General features: G+C 39.4%; 2 protein-coding genes across 7 annotated transcripts; one reads left to right on the top strand and one right to left on the bottom strand.

Annotated features, from left to right (window-relative positions):
* Positions 1 to 183: 183 nt before the first annotated feature.
* On the bottom strand, positions 184 to 6,683 carry LOC122650576 (protein LEAD-SENSITIVE 1-like). The gene is made up of 2 exons (XM_043843980.1): positions 6,540 to 6,683; positions 184 to 1,027 (listed from the first exon to the last, which is right to left on the bottom strand). The coding sequence occupies exons 1-2, from the start codon at positions 6,631 to 6,633 to the stop codon at positions 312 to 314; spliced, it is 810 nt and encodes a 269-aa protein (XP_043699915.1). The 5' UTR covers positions 6,634 to 6,683; the 3' UTR covers positions 184 to 311.
* Positions 6,684 to 8,898: 2,215 nt separating this feature from the next.
* Positions 8,899 to 12,994, top strand: LOC122640296 (BTB/POZ domain-containing protein At3g05675-like). Of its 6 annotated transcripts, none has more exons than XM_043833460.1 (3): positions 10,989 to 11,067; positions 11,358 to 12,776; positions 12,856 to 12,994. In XM_043833460.1, exon 2 carries the CDS (start codon positions 11,473 to 11,475, stop codon positions 12,763 to 12,765), a length of 1,293 nt encoding a protein of 430 aa, XP_043689395.1. In that variant the 5' UTR covers positions 10,989 to 11,067; positions 11,358 to 11,472; the 3' UTR covers positions 12,766 to 12,776; positions 12,856 to 12,994. The 6 variants fall into 6 exon arrangements, with proteins under 6 accessions (XP_043689387.1, XP_043689401.1, XP_043689395.1 ...); XM_043833482.1 differs by having other exon boundaries at positions 11,358 to 11,678; positions 11,769 to 12,944; XM_043833452.1 differs by lacking the exon at positions 10,989 to 11,067 and adding an exon at positions 8,899 to 9,015 and having other exon boundaries at positions 11,358 to 12,944.
* Positions 12,995 to 17,037: the final 4,043 nt, after the last annotated feature.

A 17,037-nucleotide genomic window follows, 5' to 3' on the forward strand; every position in this document is an offset into this window, starting at 1 on the left:
CACCATTGATGAGCTGCACGCTATAAGATGTGGGTGGGAAATAGCCTGGCAGGTATGTGGTATTGCAAAATATGGGTAACTTTGGATTTACATGAAACTAAAATGCATCAACAGGAAGGAGGGCAGACCATGGCAATCATTTTTATCAAACAAGGACCATCTCATTCACAACTTCTGATTTTCAAAAAGTTCAATAAGACTATAATGGCAACCCCAGCAGACCCAGCATATGATATTTGTAAGTAGGAACTTCAGGTCAATATGAATGTCTATTTTTTGGGGAGGGTCTTTTTTTAAGTAATTTGCTACTTTTACAGAGTGATAAGGTCCCCTTTTGGATCTTTAGGATTCCTGGTAGAAGACTCCGTCACACCCGACAGTTGCCTACATGGGTCTTCCCAATTGAGGTTCGCAGCCATGTCCTCCACTGCCACCTTGATTACATCAGTTCGAACTCCTATATCGGTAGCATACCTGCTTGCACAGTACACCCCAGCTGCTGCAGCTGCAACCCCGACAGGTCCAGGCATTAACAATTTCAGAGGAGATGAAAGAAGTGCTGCCAAAGGGGCTCCAATGACAGAAGAAGCTTGACCACTTCTTCCCACAGCTGACTTGCTATCAAGGATCAGAAGTCCAGTCTTGCAATACATTGCAAAGTCTTCACAGTTGTTTTGGAACACATCATAGTTCCCAAACCCATTTTGAAGCAGATGCATTGCCCTGTGGATAACTGTTTCTGGGGAGTCAGATGTCGCTGTTGTACATGTCCCACCCCGGACCTTGGCAAGGAAAGCAGAAGGCGTAACTCCATACTCGAAGCAATACAGATGTCCTTTCCCCAAAAAACAGTCCAGGCAAGAGAGGACAACCCCACTGTTGGGTTGCCTGAAGCCGCAGTCAGGAAAGGTTGGACAGACTGATGGAAGCTTTGAATTTAAACTAGAATTGAGGGAGGTTGCCACACTTGAACCCGTATCTGGTTCCCGTGTAAAATGAACCACTTTGCTTCCTCCAACATATATGCCTGCATGATTTAAAAATAAGTGGAATTCATAAAGCACAAAAGGTAGTTCCTTGTGACCAAATATTACTTGCAATATTTTGGTGCCATAATGCATTAGAGGCAGTCCAAAAAAGATGGAGCTACTGAAATTTAAGTTGAAGCGCATATGGAATGAAGCTACTGACAGAAACTTTTTGTTTTTTTGGCTACACTGTGTGTCAAACTTTATCATAAAAATTAAAGAAGCCGAAAATTTTTGCATGTTTATCACTTCCCTCCAGCAGAGGGTGTACCATGGCGCACAGTAAGGTTGTTCCATTGCAACCTAGTTGTTGTTGCGGCTTCAAGTCGGGAAACAGCCTCTTCGCGAAGAGGAGATAAGGCTGCATACACTATGACCCTCCTCAAAGGTTCAAACCCTGCAGTGGCGGGAGCCTCGTGCACCAGGTACACCCTTTTTATCACTTCCCTCCAGCATGAACTTAATAGAATTGATGGTGTGGATAAAACAATGACCAATAAAAAACATTACAGGTCTATCAACTCTTATTCATGACATCAGACAATATGGAAATTTGAACTTCTTCAAATATCCCCCCTCCTCCCACCCCACCCCCACACCCCCCCCCCCCCCAAAAAAAAAGAGTTTAAAAAATAATATATACAGAAGACTCCTGAACAAGCTCAGAATAAAGCTAAAATCAGATCTCTATTCTGTACATGTTCATACCCTAAGTGACCAAAGCAGTCATCTGATAACATGCGGAGACAACAACAAAATCACTAAGCCCCCCACCCCCTGCTTTTTCTTTTCTTTTTCTTTTTTTTTTTGGGGGGGGGGGGTGGGGTTTATGGGGGTGGGATGGGGTTGGGTATTAACAGAACTTGGATAGTAAGATGGGATAATTGAATCTCCATTGGTTTGATCAAATAACAGGTTGACATGGTGCACAATAGAGATTGATTAGGATTTTAAGATTATATAGACCTCTTCATACCAACAGGATAAGTTTATGGTTTAAGGTCTGAAGAAATGCCATGTAGCATCTATCAGAAAGTTAGTGATGAACATGAAGAAGGGACTGCACATTATTGATGCAGCAAATAATGCAGAGATATGTCATGATATTACCAACCAGCTTAACCTGGGCATGGCATTGATTAAATCTAGTTGAAAATATGGACCTGGAGAACACGATAAACCAGCATTTCCTTGCTTCAAGCAGTGATGTAAGTTCTATATCATTGTAGCTAAACAGATACAACAACAACTTCATACCCTTATCCCAACTAAATAGGGTCAGCTACATGGATCCTTGCTCTCCAATCAGCTCTATTTAAAGGCATACCTGATACAAGGCCTAAGCTATGCATGTCTTTCCTCACCACTTCTCCTATGGTTATTTTAAGTCTGCCCCTGGCTCTTTTAATTCCTTCAATCTGAATCAAATCATTCCTCCACACTGGAGCATCCCAAGGCCTCCGTCGCACGTGGCCATTCCACCTCAAATCTCGTAGCTTGTCATGTATCGAAGCTACTCCCAAATCAGCTCTAATATGGTTCTTCTTTACTTTATCCTTCCTAGTTTTGCCACATATCCATCTCAACATCCTCATCTCTGCTACACGTAGTTTATCTATTTGATGCTTCTTAATTGCCCAACATTCCACACCATACATCCTAGCCTGTCCTATGACAGTCCTATAAAATTTTCCTTTATAAGCTTTAAAGGAATACGCCGATCACAGCACACTCCGAACACACCTCTCCACTTCATCCATTCTATTTTAATTCTACGGGCAACATCATTCTCTAAATCACCTCCTTTATTTATGATTGAGCTCAGATACCTAAAATAATCACTTTGTGGAATTTCCCTCTCATCAATTTTCACTACCTCATTAACCGTTTTAGTGTGACTAAAGTTACACACCATATACTCTGTCTTTGTTCTACTTATCTTAACACCTTTTGATTCCAAGGTTGATCTCCTTAACTCCAACTTGGCATTAATCTCTGATGTTGTCTCATCCACCAAAACAATATCATCAACAAAAAGCATACACGAAGGGACATCATATTGAATGTCTGTAGTTAAATCATCCATGATAAGTGCAAACAAACAAAGGCATAAGGCTGATCCTTGATGTAACCCAATTGTAAATGCGAATTCACCACATTGACCCCCCCCCCCCAGTTCTTATGCTAGTTATCATACCATCATACATATCCTTAATTATGTCCACGTATTTACTTGAAACCCTTCTCTTCTCTAGTATATGCCAGATTAGCTCTCTAGGGACTCTGTTGTATACTTTCTAGGTCCAATAAAAATCATATGGAGATCCTTCTTGCCCTCTCTAAATATTTTCATGAGCCTCCTAAGTAAGAAAAAGTCAAATTAGTTCCCCGAAATAGTAGTCTCTTTTCTCAGGTAGATTTCAATAACTCTCTCCCATAACTACACAGTATGACTCAATAGTTTTATGCCTCCATAACTATTACAACTCTCAATATCACATTATCACCTTTATTTTTGTAGATCAGGACCACAATGTTTCTACTCCAATCATACGGAATTTTCCTTGTGTTCATAATCTTATTAAACAGTTTGGTTAGCCAAAATAATTCACAAATTCCTAAGCTCTTCCACACTTCTATTGAGCCCCCATCTGGGCCTAGTGCCTTGTCTACTTTCATCTTTTGTAAAGCTTCTTTTACTTCAGACACCCTAATTTTGTGTATATATATACAAGATGTAGTGTCTAGATCATAGTTGTCAAGGCGTCGCCGCCCCTTGGTTGCCTAATTGGTGTCGCCTTGATTTTGGCCCCTCTTCAATATCTTGCGTCGCCTAAACGCCATGGCAACTATGGTCTTAGATGAGCAATGCAATCTTCTGAGACACTATTACTCGAAATGTCTTCATTTAGTAAGTTGTGGAAATACTCTTTCCACCTCTCCTTAATATCCACATCTCTTATTAATATTCTACTATCTTCACCTTTAATACATCTAACATGGTCGAAATCACTAATCTTCCTTTCTCTCATTCTAGCTGTCTTATAAATAATTTTTTCCCCTTTCTTTGCGTTCAAATTGTTATAAAGAACATCATATTTCTTCACGGCTTACTTTCCCCCCACAATCTTCTTAGCTTTATTTTTGGCAAATTTATACCATTTTAGATCCTCTATCTCCTTAGTCTTTTGCCATGTCTTAAAACTAGTTTTCTTAGATTTAATAACTGATTGGACCTCATCATCCCACCACCAAGTCTCCCTAAGGGCATGACGGTTTCCTTTTGATTCCCCTAGGACCTTTTTTGCAACCTACTTAATACAAGTATCATCTTGTTCCACATCATATTAGTGTCTCCCTCAAAGTCTCACTTTCCTTATTTGACCACATTATTAATAAATGAATTCAAGGAGTCTCCCTTTAAGCTCCATCACTTTATCTTAGGGCAAGTATGCTCCCCTATCTTACGATTCTGTATAATGAGACACATATCCATGACCACCATTTTATGTTGAGTGGTCAGACTCTCCTAGGTATAACCTTACATTTCTTACAAAACAATCTATCGGACCCTTCTAGTTAGGAATAAATCTATTTGGCTGATATGATGCCCATTTTTGTAGGTAACTAAATGCTCCTTTCTCTTTTCAGAGGAAGTGTTGACAATGGATAAATCATAAGACAAAGCAAAATCTAAAACTAAGATCCCTTCTTTATTCCTCTCTCCAAAACCATAACCTCCATGTACGCTTTTATAGCCTCTACGATCTCTGCCCACAAGTCCATTCAAATCACCCCTATAATTATCTTTTCTCCTTGATTCAACCCTTGCACTAATCCATCCATGTGTTCCCAAAATTGTAACTTACTATTTTCATCCAATCCTACTTGAGGTCCGTAAGTGCTAATTATATTGATAACCTCTTTTTCAATACAAGTTTGATGGATATAATCCTATCTCCAAATCTTTTAACATCTACACATCATTCTTTAGATCCACACATCATTCGTTAGATCTTTATCCACTACTATGCCCACTCCACTTCTATTACTTTGATCTCCCATATACCAAAGTTCCAACTCTTTAGCTTTTTTATCCTTCCATCTAGTCTGTTGAATACAAGCAATATTAATCCTTCTTCTCCTCATAACATCTAGACTTTTTCCCATTAAGGATCCAATGTTCCAAGATGCTAATCTAATCCTACGCTTTTGAGACTAGGTTCTTTACCCGCACTTATCCACGGTATGAGAACCCTCGCTTACAGAGGATGCCCTTGCAAGCAGATGTTAAGCATTAAAAGATTTTAAGAAACCCCAGTGCAATTAAACAAGGGACCCCAAGATAAGATTTTGCATTACACTGCGGACCTTGTCAGTTTCAAGGTTCAAGATCTCGGTAAACCCTGGCCGAAACCAAAACATACCACCGAAATATGGACTATTTCAGTGAAAAAACTGAAACATTGAACAGCCCTCAATTCCCATATGTTTGCTTAAACCAGGGTAAAAACTGAAGTATGCTGTTGAACTTTCAACTAATAAATTTTGAACCATGGTCAGATTTACTGAAAATAAGAGGTCCATTAAATTGTAGCTATGTCTTTTACAAAAGCTATTATGGTTGTTAATATCGGCCTTTGAATTCTACCAAAAAAAATTCAGAATCCTTGTAGGTTCAAAACTCATACTGAAGTTTCAGAGAAACATCCAACTCCAGGTCTAGGAGATACCCAAGTACCTGAATAATCACTCAAGTCGTACAAGAATAAAATCCTAGTAGTTCTACTTCGCAATAGAAGAAACACAGGAGGGCCTCAGGAAGAAAACCCCGAACGAAGAGAATAAAATTTCCCACCCTGGAAGAATCCACGAAAGAAACGCAAAGGGGGCCTCACGAAGAAACCCTGGAACGTAAAGAAGAAATTTCCCACTCCAGAAGAAACCCAAATCCTTATCAACGCAGTCTCGCCCAAGGGAAAATAATAATAAAAAAATCCTAGGAGATCCATTGTAGTTCAACTTCGAGTCTTTATTCTTTGGACTACTGCAATTGCTTAAACCAAGTAATCTAGCGTACGGACATACGAATCAAGCAAGCTAAACAAGAGATTCTTTCTTTGCCCCAAAAACTCTGATTCACAAGGTACCCTAAAAACGGAAAAAAAAAATTTGCATGCACAATCCAAAAGGAGACTCCTAGATTGGCCATCTTAACCATTTCGGGAGGAAATCCACCATAGTCCTTAGAGAAAATTACTCAATTTCCGATCCACATTGCGAAAGAAACTCCAGAAACTGAACAAAACAGAAGAAAGATTGAATAAAAAGAAAATCTACTGACACAGAAAAAGAAATTCGAAAACAAAAGTAGAAAAACAAACTACATTGTCCGTGTGACCCTAGGAAATTTCATATGAACACGATTCTCAGAATGAAATGGAACGAAGAAACAAAAACAAGAGTTTCTAACCCCCAAAAAAAAAAAAAAAGATATGAGCAGTGAGTTACCATGGTGAGAGTAACTGTAAATGGCTCTCCAGGTGTAGATGTGATCGCCTGCTTTGATCTGGCTTCTCTCTACCTTGTTGGAAAGGAGACCCATCTCTCTCCCTCTCTCTAGCAAATGCTGCTCTGCTACGCTATGGTATAGTGTGAAAGACTTTGAGTTGACCTCCTAAAGACGGACAAAGAAGGGAAGAACAGATAGAGAGACGCCAAGCAAATATGAAATAACGGTAAAAATCACATCATCTGATACTGATATGAGTAGACGACCATCACAATATCACATATTCCTTTCCTCTCCTTTCCTTTCCTTTTCTCTCCCCTCCTATACTCCATTACTCCGACTCTCCGAGCACTTATGCCAGTCCCTTTTCCTAAGGTGTCAATCAACTGGTTTGCCCCCAACCCTTCGAAGAGATTCTCTATAATGTTAATAAATAAATTAACAAGCTCTTGCCACGTGGCTTTTGATAATTGGTTAAGCACCTTCAGACTACAGTAGTAGGATACTTTAGTTGCAGTGTTGAACAAGGTAAGAATCTTAATTAAGCTTAATTAAGCAACCTACATTGGCCACAATGGCATCTAAAATTATTTAAGAAGGAAATTAAATTATGGTCCTTAGGGGTTTTTTTTTTTTTTTTTGGGTAGATCTTAAGGGTAATTTTAGTCTTTTACAAATTCGAGCAACTAAAATGATTTAGCAAAGGAAATTGATATATATATTTATCATTTATGGGTTTAGAGAATATAAATTCTAATGGTCAAAGTATTGGGTATTTGGGTGTGTTCTTTAATTTATGAAGGGGGAGATGGGGATAAGAGGGCATATTTACATGTGGAATTGAGTCTCGAAACCAAGACCTCGAGGGCCCAGGTGCCTACCATAGTTAGAGCGTACATCCTCGAGCATGTTCTCATTGGTCCCATGACAATGCAGTGGCTATACAACCAGACAACGATCTCTTTCCATAAAATCAATTAGTTCAAGTAAACAAATATTTTTCTAAGAGAAAAAGAAAGTCATGATGTCGGTGTGTAGATTCTTGCACACACCATCTCACATTCCATTTATGAATCCCACACCCTCTCTCCTCATTAAATGCCCACCTTTATTGGACGATCGATCACCCTCCCCTGCTATTAGTGCAAAAATACACTTTGGCATTGTATAAAATCCTTTCTTTTTTTAAAAAAAAAAATTTTAAGTTTACAATTCAACAACAAATCCTCAGTCTTATTCCAACTAAATGAAACTGACTACATGGATACTTACTTTCTAATAAACTCTATTCAATGTCATACTTCATAGAAGATCTAAGGTATGTATGTCTTTTCTCACCACTCTCCTAGGATCATTTTAGGTCTCCCCATAGTTCTCTCAGTTCATTCAATCTGATTCAAATCATTCTTCCATACCGTAGCATCCAAAGGTTTTCATTGACCATGATCATACTACTTCAAACGATTTCTCTTATAATTTATCATGTATCAGACCTATTTCCCCTAAAAAAATTCTAAAATATAAAATTAAAACTTAAAAATTAAAATTACAATAAACGTGTAAGAAAGGGTAACGGACTTCCCACAAGTGAAATATAGATTTGCTGCAAAGAAGACAAATATCAAGTCCATGAGAGTTGAAAAGAAGGAGAATAGGAGATTGGAAGTTCAGATTTAAGTTAGATGTCAATATTTGATAGAACCATCTGATCATGGATCTGATAGACTGATATGGTCAAACTATTAGATACCTATGATACCGATAAGTGTTCGATCCATATGGTTGATACGATATCGATGATCTGATACCTTAAACCAATGGTCCCCACTAAGGTTCATAATCTTGGATCAGATCGGTTTTGGTCGATCTGATCCACCTATACGAAGAAGGGTAAAAAGGTACAAAAAAGGCTTTAAAATATCATATTTGCCCGAATTTGGGCGATCCCTACCCGATCCGATTCAATACCGAGATTACAAACTTGGTCCCCACCTACTCGTATGACGCATGCATATTTAACCTAGGGGAAAGGGTTCTCTAAACCTACTCCATTTCTGATTTTTTTTTTTTTTTTTTTGTTTTTTTAAATAATCACAAAGTAATTTTTTATTGGTTTTCTAAAAAGAGAAAAAAATAATTAAAAATTCATGTATGAGATGACGTAGGCTTAGAGACACTTTTATCTTTTAAAAGAGAGATGGATAAAGATGGATAAAAGTGGAGTCCAGAGTACTGACAATATCCACCGTTAATCCGTCATCTTTCCGCATCTAATCATATCGAAGCAACCTCGAAATAAAATGGACGGTTCGATTTTCCCCATCAGCTCTTCATTCTCACCTTCTCCACCCTCCCGCATCTTCTCTCCTTCAAGTTGTTTCTCGCGTATCCAAACCGATGTAGATGAAATCTAGGGTTTGACGAATCTCCATCAGCCGCAGACACTTACACCGATTTAATCGGTTACGTTATCAGGTCCGAAGCTCTTTAGTTTCACTCTTGGATCTCTTCTTCGCTCTGAGGTGTTTTTGTTTTTCTGTTTTTGTTATTGGTTTTTTTGCCTCCTTTTCTGAACAACGATTAATTTGATTCCTGAAACCTGTAATATTGATTATGTGTGTGTTTTTTATTTTATGCCTAAAGATGAATTTTCCATTTCAATGAAATTCCCGACTGAATCTCTCGTCAAAATTAGTTGGGTTGGTAGGAGAAACTGTCTAACTGACGTTTTAGCAACTAAGGCTTTAAATCTTCTTGATGATTTGAGCTCACCGATGCTAAATATGAAAAACAGAGGTCACACTATAAGTTTGGAAAGATAGTGTTGCAGAAGTTACATCCATATTGTTAGCTTAAATGAACTACATTGCTTAAGTTTACTGGCGATATGAGACTGACATGTTTGGAGAAATCAACAATGGATGCTTGGAATCTCTGAAAATGTGAGTGGTATATTGGTTCTGAGAGGCTCACATTCTTTATCGTATTATTTGGTGACTAAATTCACTTACCATTCTTGCTAAGTATAGAAAAAGGGCCTCACTTCTGTTTAGGAGACCAAGCTGCCGGCAAAGAAATACAGTCGTTGACAAAGAAGAAGATACAATTGATAATTTCATTCTTTAGAGGCTTATCTGTGAACCTGAAGACCTGCTGAAACAATGCCAAATTCCTACTTCTAGTCTATTCCAATCCCTTTGGATCAAGATGGGTATGAGTTGGTGAATATGTACATTACTTGAAGTTTGATTATTTTGTTCTTCTGTTTACAATTCCTAAAGATGATATATATATATATGGTTTATGATTCCACTTGAAACCCAAGGATCGAGTTTCATTAGCTGAAGCCTGATGCTCTTCTTCTAGTCTTGTACACCTCTGTTGCATGGTCTTCTCTAAGTAGATGATGCACTCATGTTTAGTGTAAGATTAATGACACTATTACGGGTATCGAAACATTATGATATAGATCAATCTGATCTATTGGAGTTCTGAACCTTGGTTAACATTTTATTGTTATGATCCAGGAGAATTGGGTTATTCAAAGGGTTGATAATCCTATCAGGATGCATTGCTGTCATTTGCATTTGTGTGTGTGTGTGTGTTATTATTGGTGCAACTATATAGTGTTGTTCACTTACGTAACTCGATTGATCTGATAAATTAGTAAAAACTTTTATTCATAGAAATAGAATCTTCATCCCCAAAGTAGTATCCACAATTCACGAGGACTATGTCCAATCAAGTCTTAGGCTCACATGAGCAATTTAAAACTTAGCTCCTGCCTCCCTGGTTTGCTTTGTCAGACCTTTACGTGATACTTTCTAATAGTACTTTCATATGGTTTGGCTGCAACACCAGCCTCTGTTTGGTGGGTAGCATGCAAGACATTGGACATGTACATGGCTTGTTTCATTCTCCAAATATTTGATTGCACAGAGCTACCAATCAAAACAGTTTGAATGGCTCCAGAGCTTGGGTATTCTGACCTGACTTGATGAGTTCTGGAGAAATGCCTTCAGCTTTTGACTTGATAGTTCAAAAGCTATTTGTGGAGAAATGCCTTCAGCCACAATTTGATTATCTAGTTTGAAAGCTATTTGTGATTTATGTAATGAATTGATCACAAGTGCTTGACTTTGTTGAGTATTTCTAGGTGGAAATCACTACGAACGTGAAGTTCTAGTTGTTTCAAAACTATTTTTGTTTTATGTAATGAATTTTCCACAAACACTTGATTTTGTTGAGTACTTTTAGGTGGAAGACACTGAGATCATAAAGTCAAGAGGGATGTAGAATTTAGTCAGGAAAACTATTATGATTTCTTTTTGTCTTTTTGATCATGAACCCTGCCAAAAAACTAACAGCCTTCTACGAACATATGACAGCAGGATGTTATTCAAATTCCCCCCTTCCCTCCCCCCCCCCCCCCCCCAAAAAAAAAAAAAAAGAAAAGAAGGAAAAGTATTGTCCTGGGAATGATTGTTCTACTTGATGATTGTGCACACTTTCGGCATATGTATCCTTGTAAGTGGTTTGTACAGATAAGCATATTAGATGTGTGCAAATATGGAGATGTTTGTGTCCCTGCCAGTACAAGAATATACATGATCTTCTGTGTATAAATGCATGAAAGAGTGTGTGTATATCACCTTTATGTGCACATATACACAACTTCAGACACATGTTGTGTTTATGTAGCGCACTGTTTCCCAACCCCCTCTCCCAACAAAAGATAAAAAGAGTAGATGCAATATCTTTGCTATATGGATAATCTTATATTGGATGGTTGCTAAGGTTAATTTTTTCTGGTACAGGAGACAAAAGTAGTTCCTTGTACTTGGGGACTTGACTGGATTAATTCTCTTGTGCTACAGATTGATCCAGAAAAGTCTTATTTCAGCAATATAGAAGTATGAATCTTGTTAACACATGGACAAAGCTGGGGTGGCCATGACCTACAAATTCGGTGATCCAAGTAGTAGTGACATCCTTGTTTGCTTGAAAACAAGAGAAGGAAGACCTGAGTGGTTCCACTGTCACTCCTCGATTCTTGTACAGAAGAGCAAGTTCTTTGCAGACCAGCTATCAAGAGTTGACTCTACTAACTGCATTGAGATTCCATGCACAAAATTTGGGTACGATAAGTGCGCTAAGCTTTTGAAACTACTTTATCTTTCTGGGGACTCACTTCTGGACTCGTGGGACTCTGTCAAAACTGCTCTTAGTGTTCTTCAGGTAGCAATTGCCTTGAGCTGTGAAGAGATTACTCAAAGCTGTATCCAATACTTGGAGGCTGTTCCCTGGGAGGATAAGGAAGAGGAAGAGATATTAAAGGCAGTATCTGGACTGGGTCCATTAGCCATGCCCATATTAGCCCGGATACAACCTGTTGATATTAATGCCACAAAGAATGTTTTCCTAGCTGCAATTCGCTTTGCCACATCTACTGGTGGACCGTGTCCTCCTTTTGCAGATGATCTTAAAGTTTCTGCTCGGGAACAAGTGGAATACATGCTAGTAGAAGATGAAGATATGCCTCTGGTTACAGCTGATGGTGAAGTAAAATCTGAGGTGAGGATGAGCCTTTCCAAAATGTTCTCAAAATTTGAGAAGGAACTAGGTTCCCTGCTTTTGGAGTCTGATCTAACTGCTGCAGCAGAGGATATAGTCTTGCAGAGTCTTTCGGACCTTGAATGGATGTGCAACATACTGCCAAAGATGGATCTATTGAAGGATTTTGTTTCCAACTGGATTGATGTATCTGATTATGTCCTAAAGGTGTTTCAAGACAAGAAATTTGATACAACCATGTGGGGTGCGAAACTGAAGCTAATAGAAGTTGCTGGAAAGGTCTTGGATGCCGTAGGTTATGGCAATGTTATTTTTCCAGCACCAGCCCGGGTGCAGTTGCTGAAGTTTTGGCTCTCATACGTAAGGAAAATGAAGCCTTTGCTGGATTCGAAGGGCAGTGAAGATGTTGGATTTGCATACAAGATGGATGAGGACCTGTGCCAGAGCATTGAGGGGGCAATCATCTCCCTTGTGTTGGCACTGCCATCCAATGATCAAGCAGACATTATGGCAGATTGGATCCAGACTGAGCAGGTGAGGTATCCCGACTTGAGTGAGGCTTTTGAAGTGTGGTGTTACAGAACCAAGTCTGCAAAGAGGAGATTGGTTGTGGGATTCAATGAAATTGGTAATGCCACCATCAGCCTCTGAAAATTGATCCAGTTTTCTTCCAATATTATTGGATCAAAAGTGATGTATCATTTTGATTTAATTGCTGTACCTAACATTATATCTCTCCCATATTTAAGGGGCATGTGATGGGTGAAGAAGGCCTCATACCATTTTTATTATGCATTTGTCTAATTTGACAATTGGCATATTCTTGGTGATTCAGAAGTGGACCCATTTTCCATCAGGTAATTCCTCAAGAGTTTCAACATCTTAACACAGTAAAACCTAATGATTTTTGTTTCTGATTCAAAGTGTTCTCTGAATAAGAAATCAATGGTTCATATGGTAGAACACAGCCCATCTAGCATTCTAGAACAACCTCCTTGGGGGGGGGGGGGATTGTTTCATATACTTTCTGGAATCATTATTCCGAGGGAAGGTTGGGGGGGGGGGGGGGGTGGGAATTGTTTCATATACTTTCTGGAATCATTATTCCGAGGGAAGGTTTACATTGTCCTAAGCCTTTTCTGATTTGCCTAAATCACAAGTGGGGCACCTTGCCCTCTTCCTCCACCCCACACATGTGTAGGGCATCTTTTCATTATTTTTCCCCCCTTTGGCAGAAGGCTTTGTTGAAGTTTAATCAATAATTAATTTTTAGGATTCTCTTTGCTAAATTTGTAGGAATTAATCTATGGGAAATATGTGTATCCTTGGTCTGATCTGTACATACTTGTGCTGTAGAGTGTAGGGACTTGGGAAGAAATAAACCACTTATGGTCGTCCTGGTTTTATATCATTTTATTCTTTCAAGTTTCAATTAATTTTTTTTAGGAGAGCAAGGGGGGGGGGGGGGTGGGTTGTGCGGCGGGGGAGATTCTTTCCTTGACATCAATGTAAGAAAACCATGTTAAAGTGGAAAAAACCTGATACTATCTAAATATCCATCCCAAAGGCTAGAACTATTGGTGAAGAGACTCACAACTGGGGCCGTATGGGTGTCAAAAGTGAGATCGAACCGGGCAAACCAGTCCAAACCAAAATGTAATGGCTCAGATTGAAACACACCAATGTCTTATTGGACAGGTTTCCGGATTGGGGTATACGATCTCAAAATCGAACCAAATCACACCGGAAATTGAAATCGGCTCAAAAAGCCAGACCAAAACCGATCTACGCCGATAGGAAACGATAACAACCTGAAATGGCGAAACCCATAAAAAATTCAGATTTTCCAGAGTTTTGTATAAATATGTATGTTAAACTGAATCCAAACCAGGTCGAAAATCGAAATTGACCCCAATAACAAACCGATACAACCCGAAATCAAACCAAACCAAACTTTCATTATTGGTTGTTGTTTGGTTTCGGCTTCACCATTCCCACACCGAACCGACGGATTTGGATCCTCTGTAGCACGACATGGCGTTTAGTGCATCATTCGACGGCCCTGCATGCTCGGGCACACAGCCCAACACACAAGTGGGGTGTTGGGCTGCGTGCCCATGCGCTGCAGGCCGTCGAATGTGTGCTACACACCATGTCACACTACAGAGGAGCCCCATCCTCGAACCGACTGAATCCGAACTGAAACTGGCTTGAACTGATCGATTGACACCCCTACTCACATGTATATGAGAGGACAGAAAATATCAAGGATAACCGATGTGAGACTTATTCTTATAAGAATATCATCATTAATGATGAACTATTGAACTCCACAGACGTAATCAAACTTTTTTTTTTTTATAAGGAAATTTTATTAACGGGGGAACAACGTTCCCACAAAGTCGAAGTACGAAAAGGGGGAAATACAGGTAGGAGGTGAATGAAGAGAGAAAGAGTTACATTGATAAACTGCTCCCCTAGAAGCCAAAATATCAGTTACAGAATTGCCTTCTCTCAGGGAATGAACAAAGTGGATAGGTTCAAACATACGACTGAGGTGAAACAGTCAGATACCAGTGGGGCGATCCGCCAAGGAATTGCTTGAGAATGATTATTGAGAAGCTTTATGATTAGAAGATTGTCGCTCTCAATGATGATCTTCTTGAGATTGAGGGAAAGGGCGACCATGAGCGCTCTCTTGATGACAGTTGCTTCGGCTACCAATGCAAAATTCCAACCAATTCCTTCCGAGAAGCAGCAAATGAAAGAGGTAGAGCTTCTGCAGATGCCACCAATACCAGATCTACCCGGGTTCCCTTGACTAGCGCCGTCAACATTGAACTTTAAGAAGGGCCAATCAGGAGGGATCCATTTGATAAGTCTAGGCTCTCTACTCCTTTCGAAGTGGAAGTTCTCAACTTGTTCTCTAGCACCAGCAATCGCTCGGAGAATTGTCTCATTAATATTTAGAGTTCTTTGCCTAAACAGGAAATCCCAATAACCAATCCAAATGTTTCATATAATGTTGCAACACAGAGCTGTTTTCAGAATATTTTCTTTACTGGAATTGTTCTGCTGCCTGATGAAGTCCAAGATTGCTAGAGAGATTGATGAGTGAGAGCTATTGGAGAATAAACCCAATCGTATCCATTTTTGCTGAATCCTGATGCATTCTATGAAAAGGTGATCTTTAGTCTAATTGTGGTGATGGCATAAAGGACATTGCGGATCAAGGGAGAGGCCTCTTCTATTGAGAAGATTAGGAAGAGGGACTTTATGGTGTAAGATTTTCCAAATGAGATGCTGAACCTTGGGAGCAGCTGGGAGATGCCAAATTTTGTTCCAATGAGGATCCATGGAGAAGATAAAGCCCTTGGTTCCAATACTGTATGCGGATGCCACAGTGAATTTTCCATTCGATGTTGTTGCCCATATGATGGAATCATCTCCTGGGAAAATAGGGATGGGAATGGATATGATTCTTAAAGCAATATCTGGGGGCCACCACTTGAAAATCAAGTCCCAATTCCAAGATCTTGAATGAGAGTGGATGAGGTGAGCAACTCTTGTAGGGGCATCATGTGGTAACGGGTATGGAGCCGAAGGAGGAGGAGAATTGGGGATCCAGAAATCATTCCCAGGGTCAATTGAGCACCCATTCCCCACTTGATAGAAAATACCTTTGCGGAGAAGGTCTCTAGATGAGCAGACTGATTTCCATCCCCAAGATGAATTTCCTAGGCATTTTGCTTCAAGGAAGGTAGTAGAAGGAAAGTATTTTTCTTTCATCAGGCTCCCCCATAATGATATGGGAGTTAAAAGTTCCCAAGCCTTCTTAGCGAGAAGAGTCAGATTCATATTGGCTGATAGTTTAACATTGAGTCCACCATACCTTTTCGGTTCACAGATTGTGTTCCATGACACTGTGGGGATCATGGATTTGCTTCCATTTGACCAAAAAAAGTTTCTACTTGTTGCATCCAAGGTCTTGTGAACTGAGGAGGGGATCTTGAAGCATGACATCATGTAAAGGGGCATGGTTGATAATGAAGACTGAACTAAAACAAGTTTTCCAGCTGGGCTCAAAAACTGAGTTTTCCAATGTTGGAGTTTCTTTGACACTGTCAATCAGACTTGTGCAGTAAGCCTTCGACAACTTGCCACTGATGAATGGAATCCCCAAGTATGTATCTAGAGCAGATGTAGGGCTTATCTGAAAGAATTCTCTAAGTTGTCTTTTAGTAGAGGAATCCACGTTAGGGCTGAATTGAGCCCTGGATTTATTCAAATTGATTGCTTGGCCTGAGAATTTGCAATATTCATCCAAAACTGAACTCAATGCTCTTGCTTCTGACATAGTTGCTTTCCCAAAAAGAATTAGGTCGTCAGCAAAGGCCATATGTGAAATATGTTCTCCTCCTCTACAAAGTTGAAGCCCATGAATGTGATTTTCTTGAAGAGCAATAGCCAACTTAATAGAAAGAACCTCTGCACAGAGAACGAACAGATAAGAGGACAAAGGATCTCCTTGTCTTAATCCTCTAGTAGGCTTGAAGTAAGGCAAAGGAGAACCATTAATCAAAATGCCCAACTATGTACTCTCCACACAGAACATAATTCTTTTAACCCACACCTCATCGAAACCATAATTAAGGAGAGTGCTTCTAAGAAAACTCCATTCCAGCCTATCATAGGCTCTCTGCATGTCTATCTTGATGGAAAAATATCCTTGTCTTCCTCTCCTTGTGTTTTTTATTTTGTGTAGGAGTTCATGACAGATCAAGACATTGTCTTGGATGTGGCAACCTTTAATAAAACCATTTTGATTGAAAGAGATTATCCGATCCAAAATAGGTCAAAGCTTGCTCACAATGAGCTTTGAAATGACTTTGTAAATGAAGTTGCACAAGCTGATTGGTCTAT

This window comes from Telopea speciosissima, chromosome 1, assembly GCF_018873765.1.
Source record: "Telopea speciosissima isolate NSW1024214 ecotype Mountain lineage chromosome 1, Tspe_v1, whole genome shotgun sequence".
NCBI classification, from domain to species: Eukaryota; Viridiplantae; Streptophyta; class Magnoliopsida; order Proteales; family Proteaceae; genus Telopea; species Telopea speciosissima.

Coding starts and splice junctions, on each gene's coding strand:
- LOC122650576 (XM_043843980.1), bottom strand. CDS start 6,633: ATGGGTCTCCTTTCCAACAAGGTAGAGAGAAGCCAGATCAAAGCAGGC. Junction 1,028..6,539: donor TTACAGTTACTCTCACCATG/GTAACTCACTGC, acceptor TAAATCATGCAG/GCATATATGTTGGAGGAAGC.
- LOC122640296 (XM_043833452.1), top strand. CDS start 11,473: ATGGACAAAGCTGGGGTGGCCATGACCTACAAATTCGGTGATCCAAGT.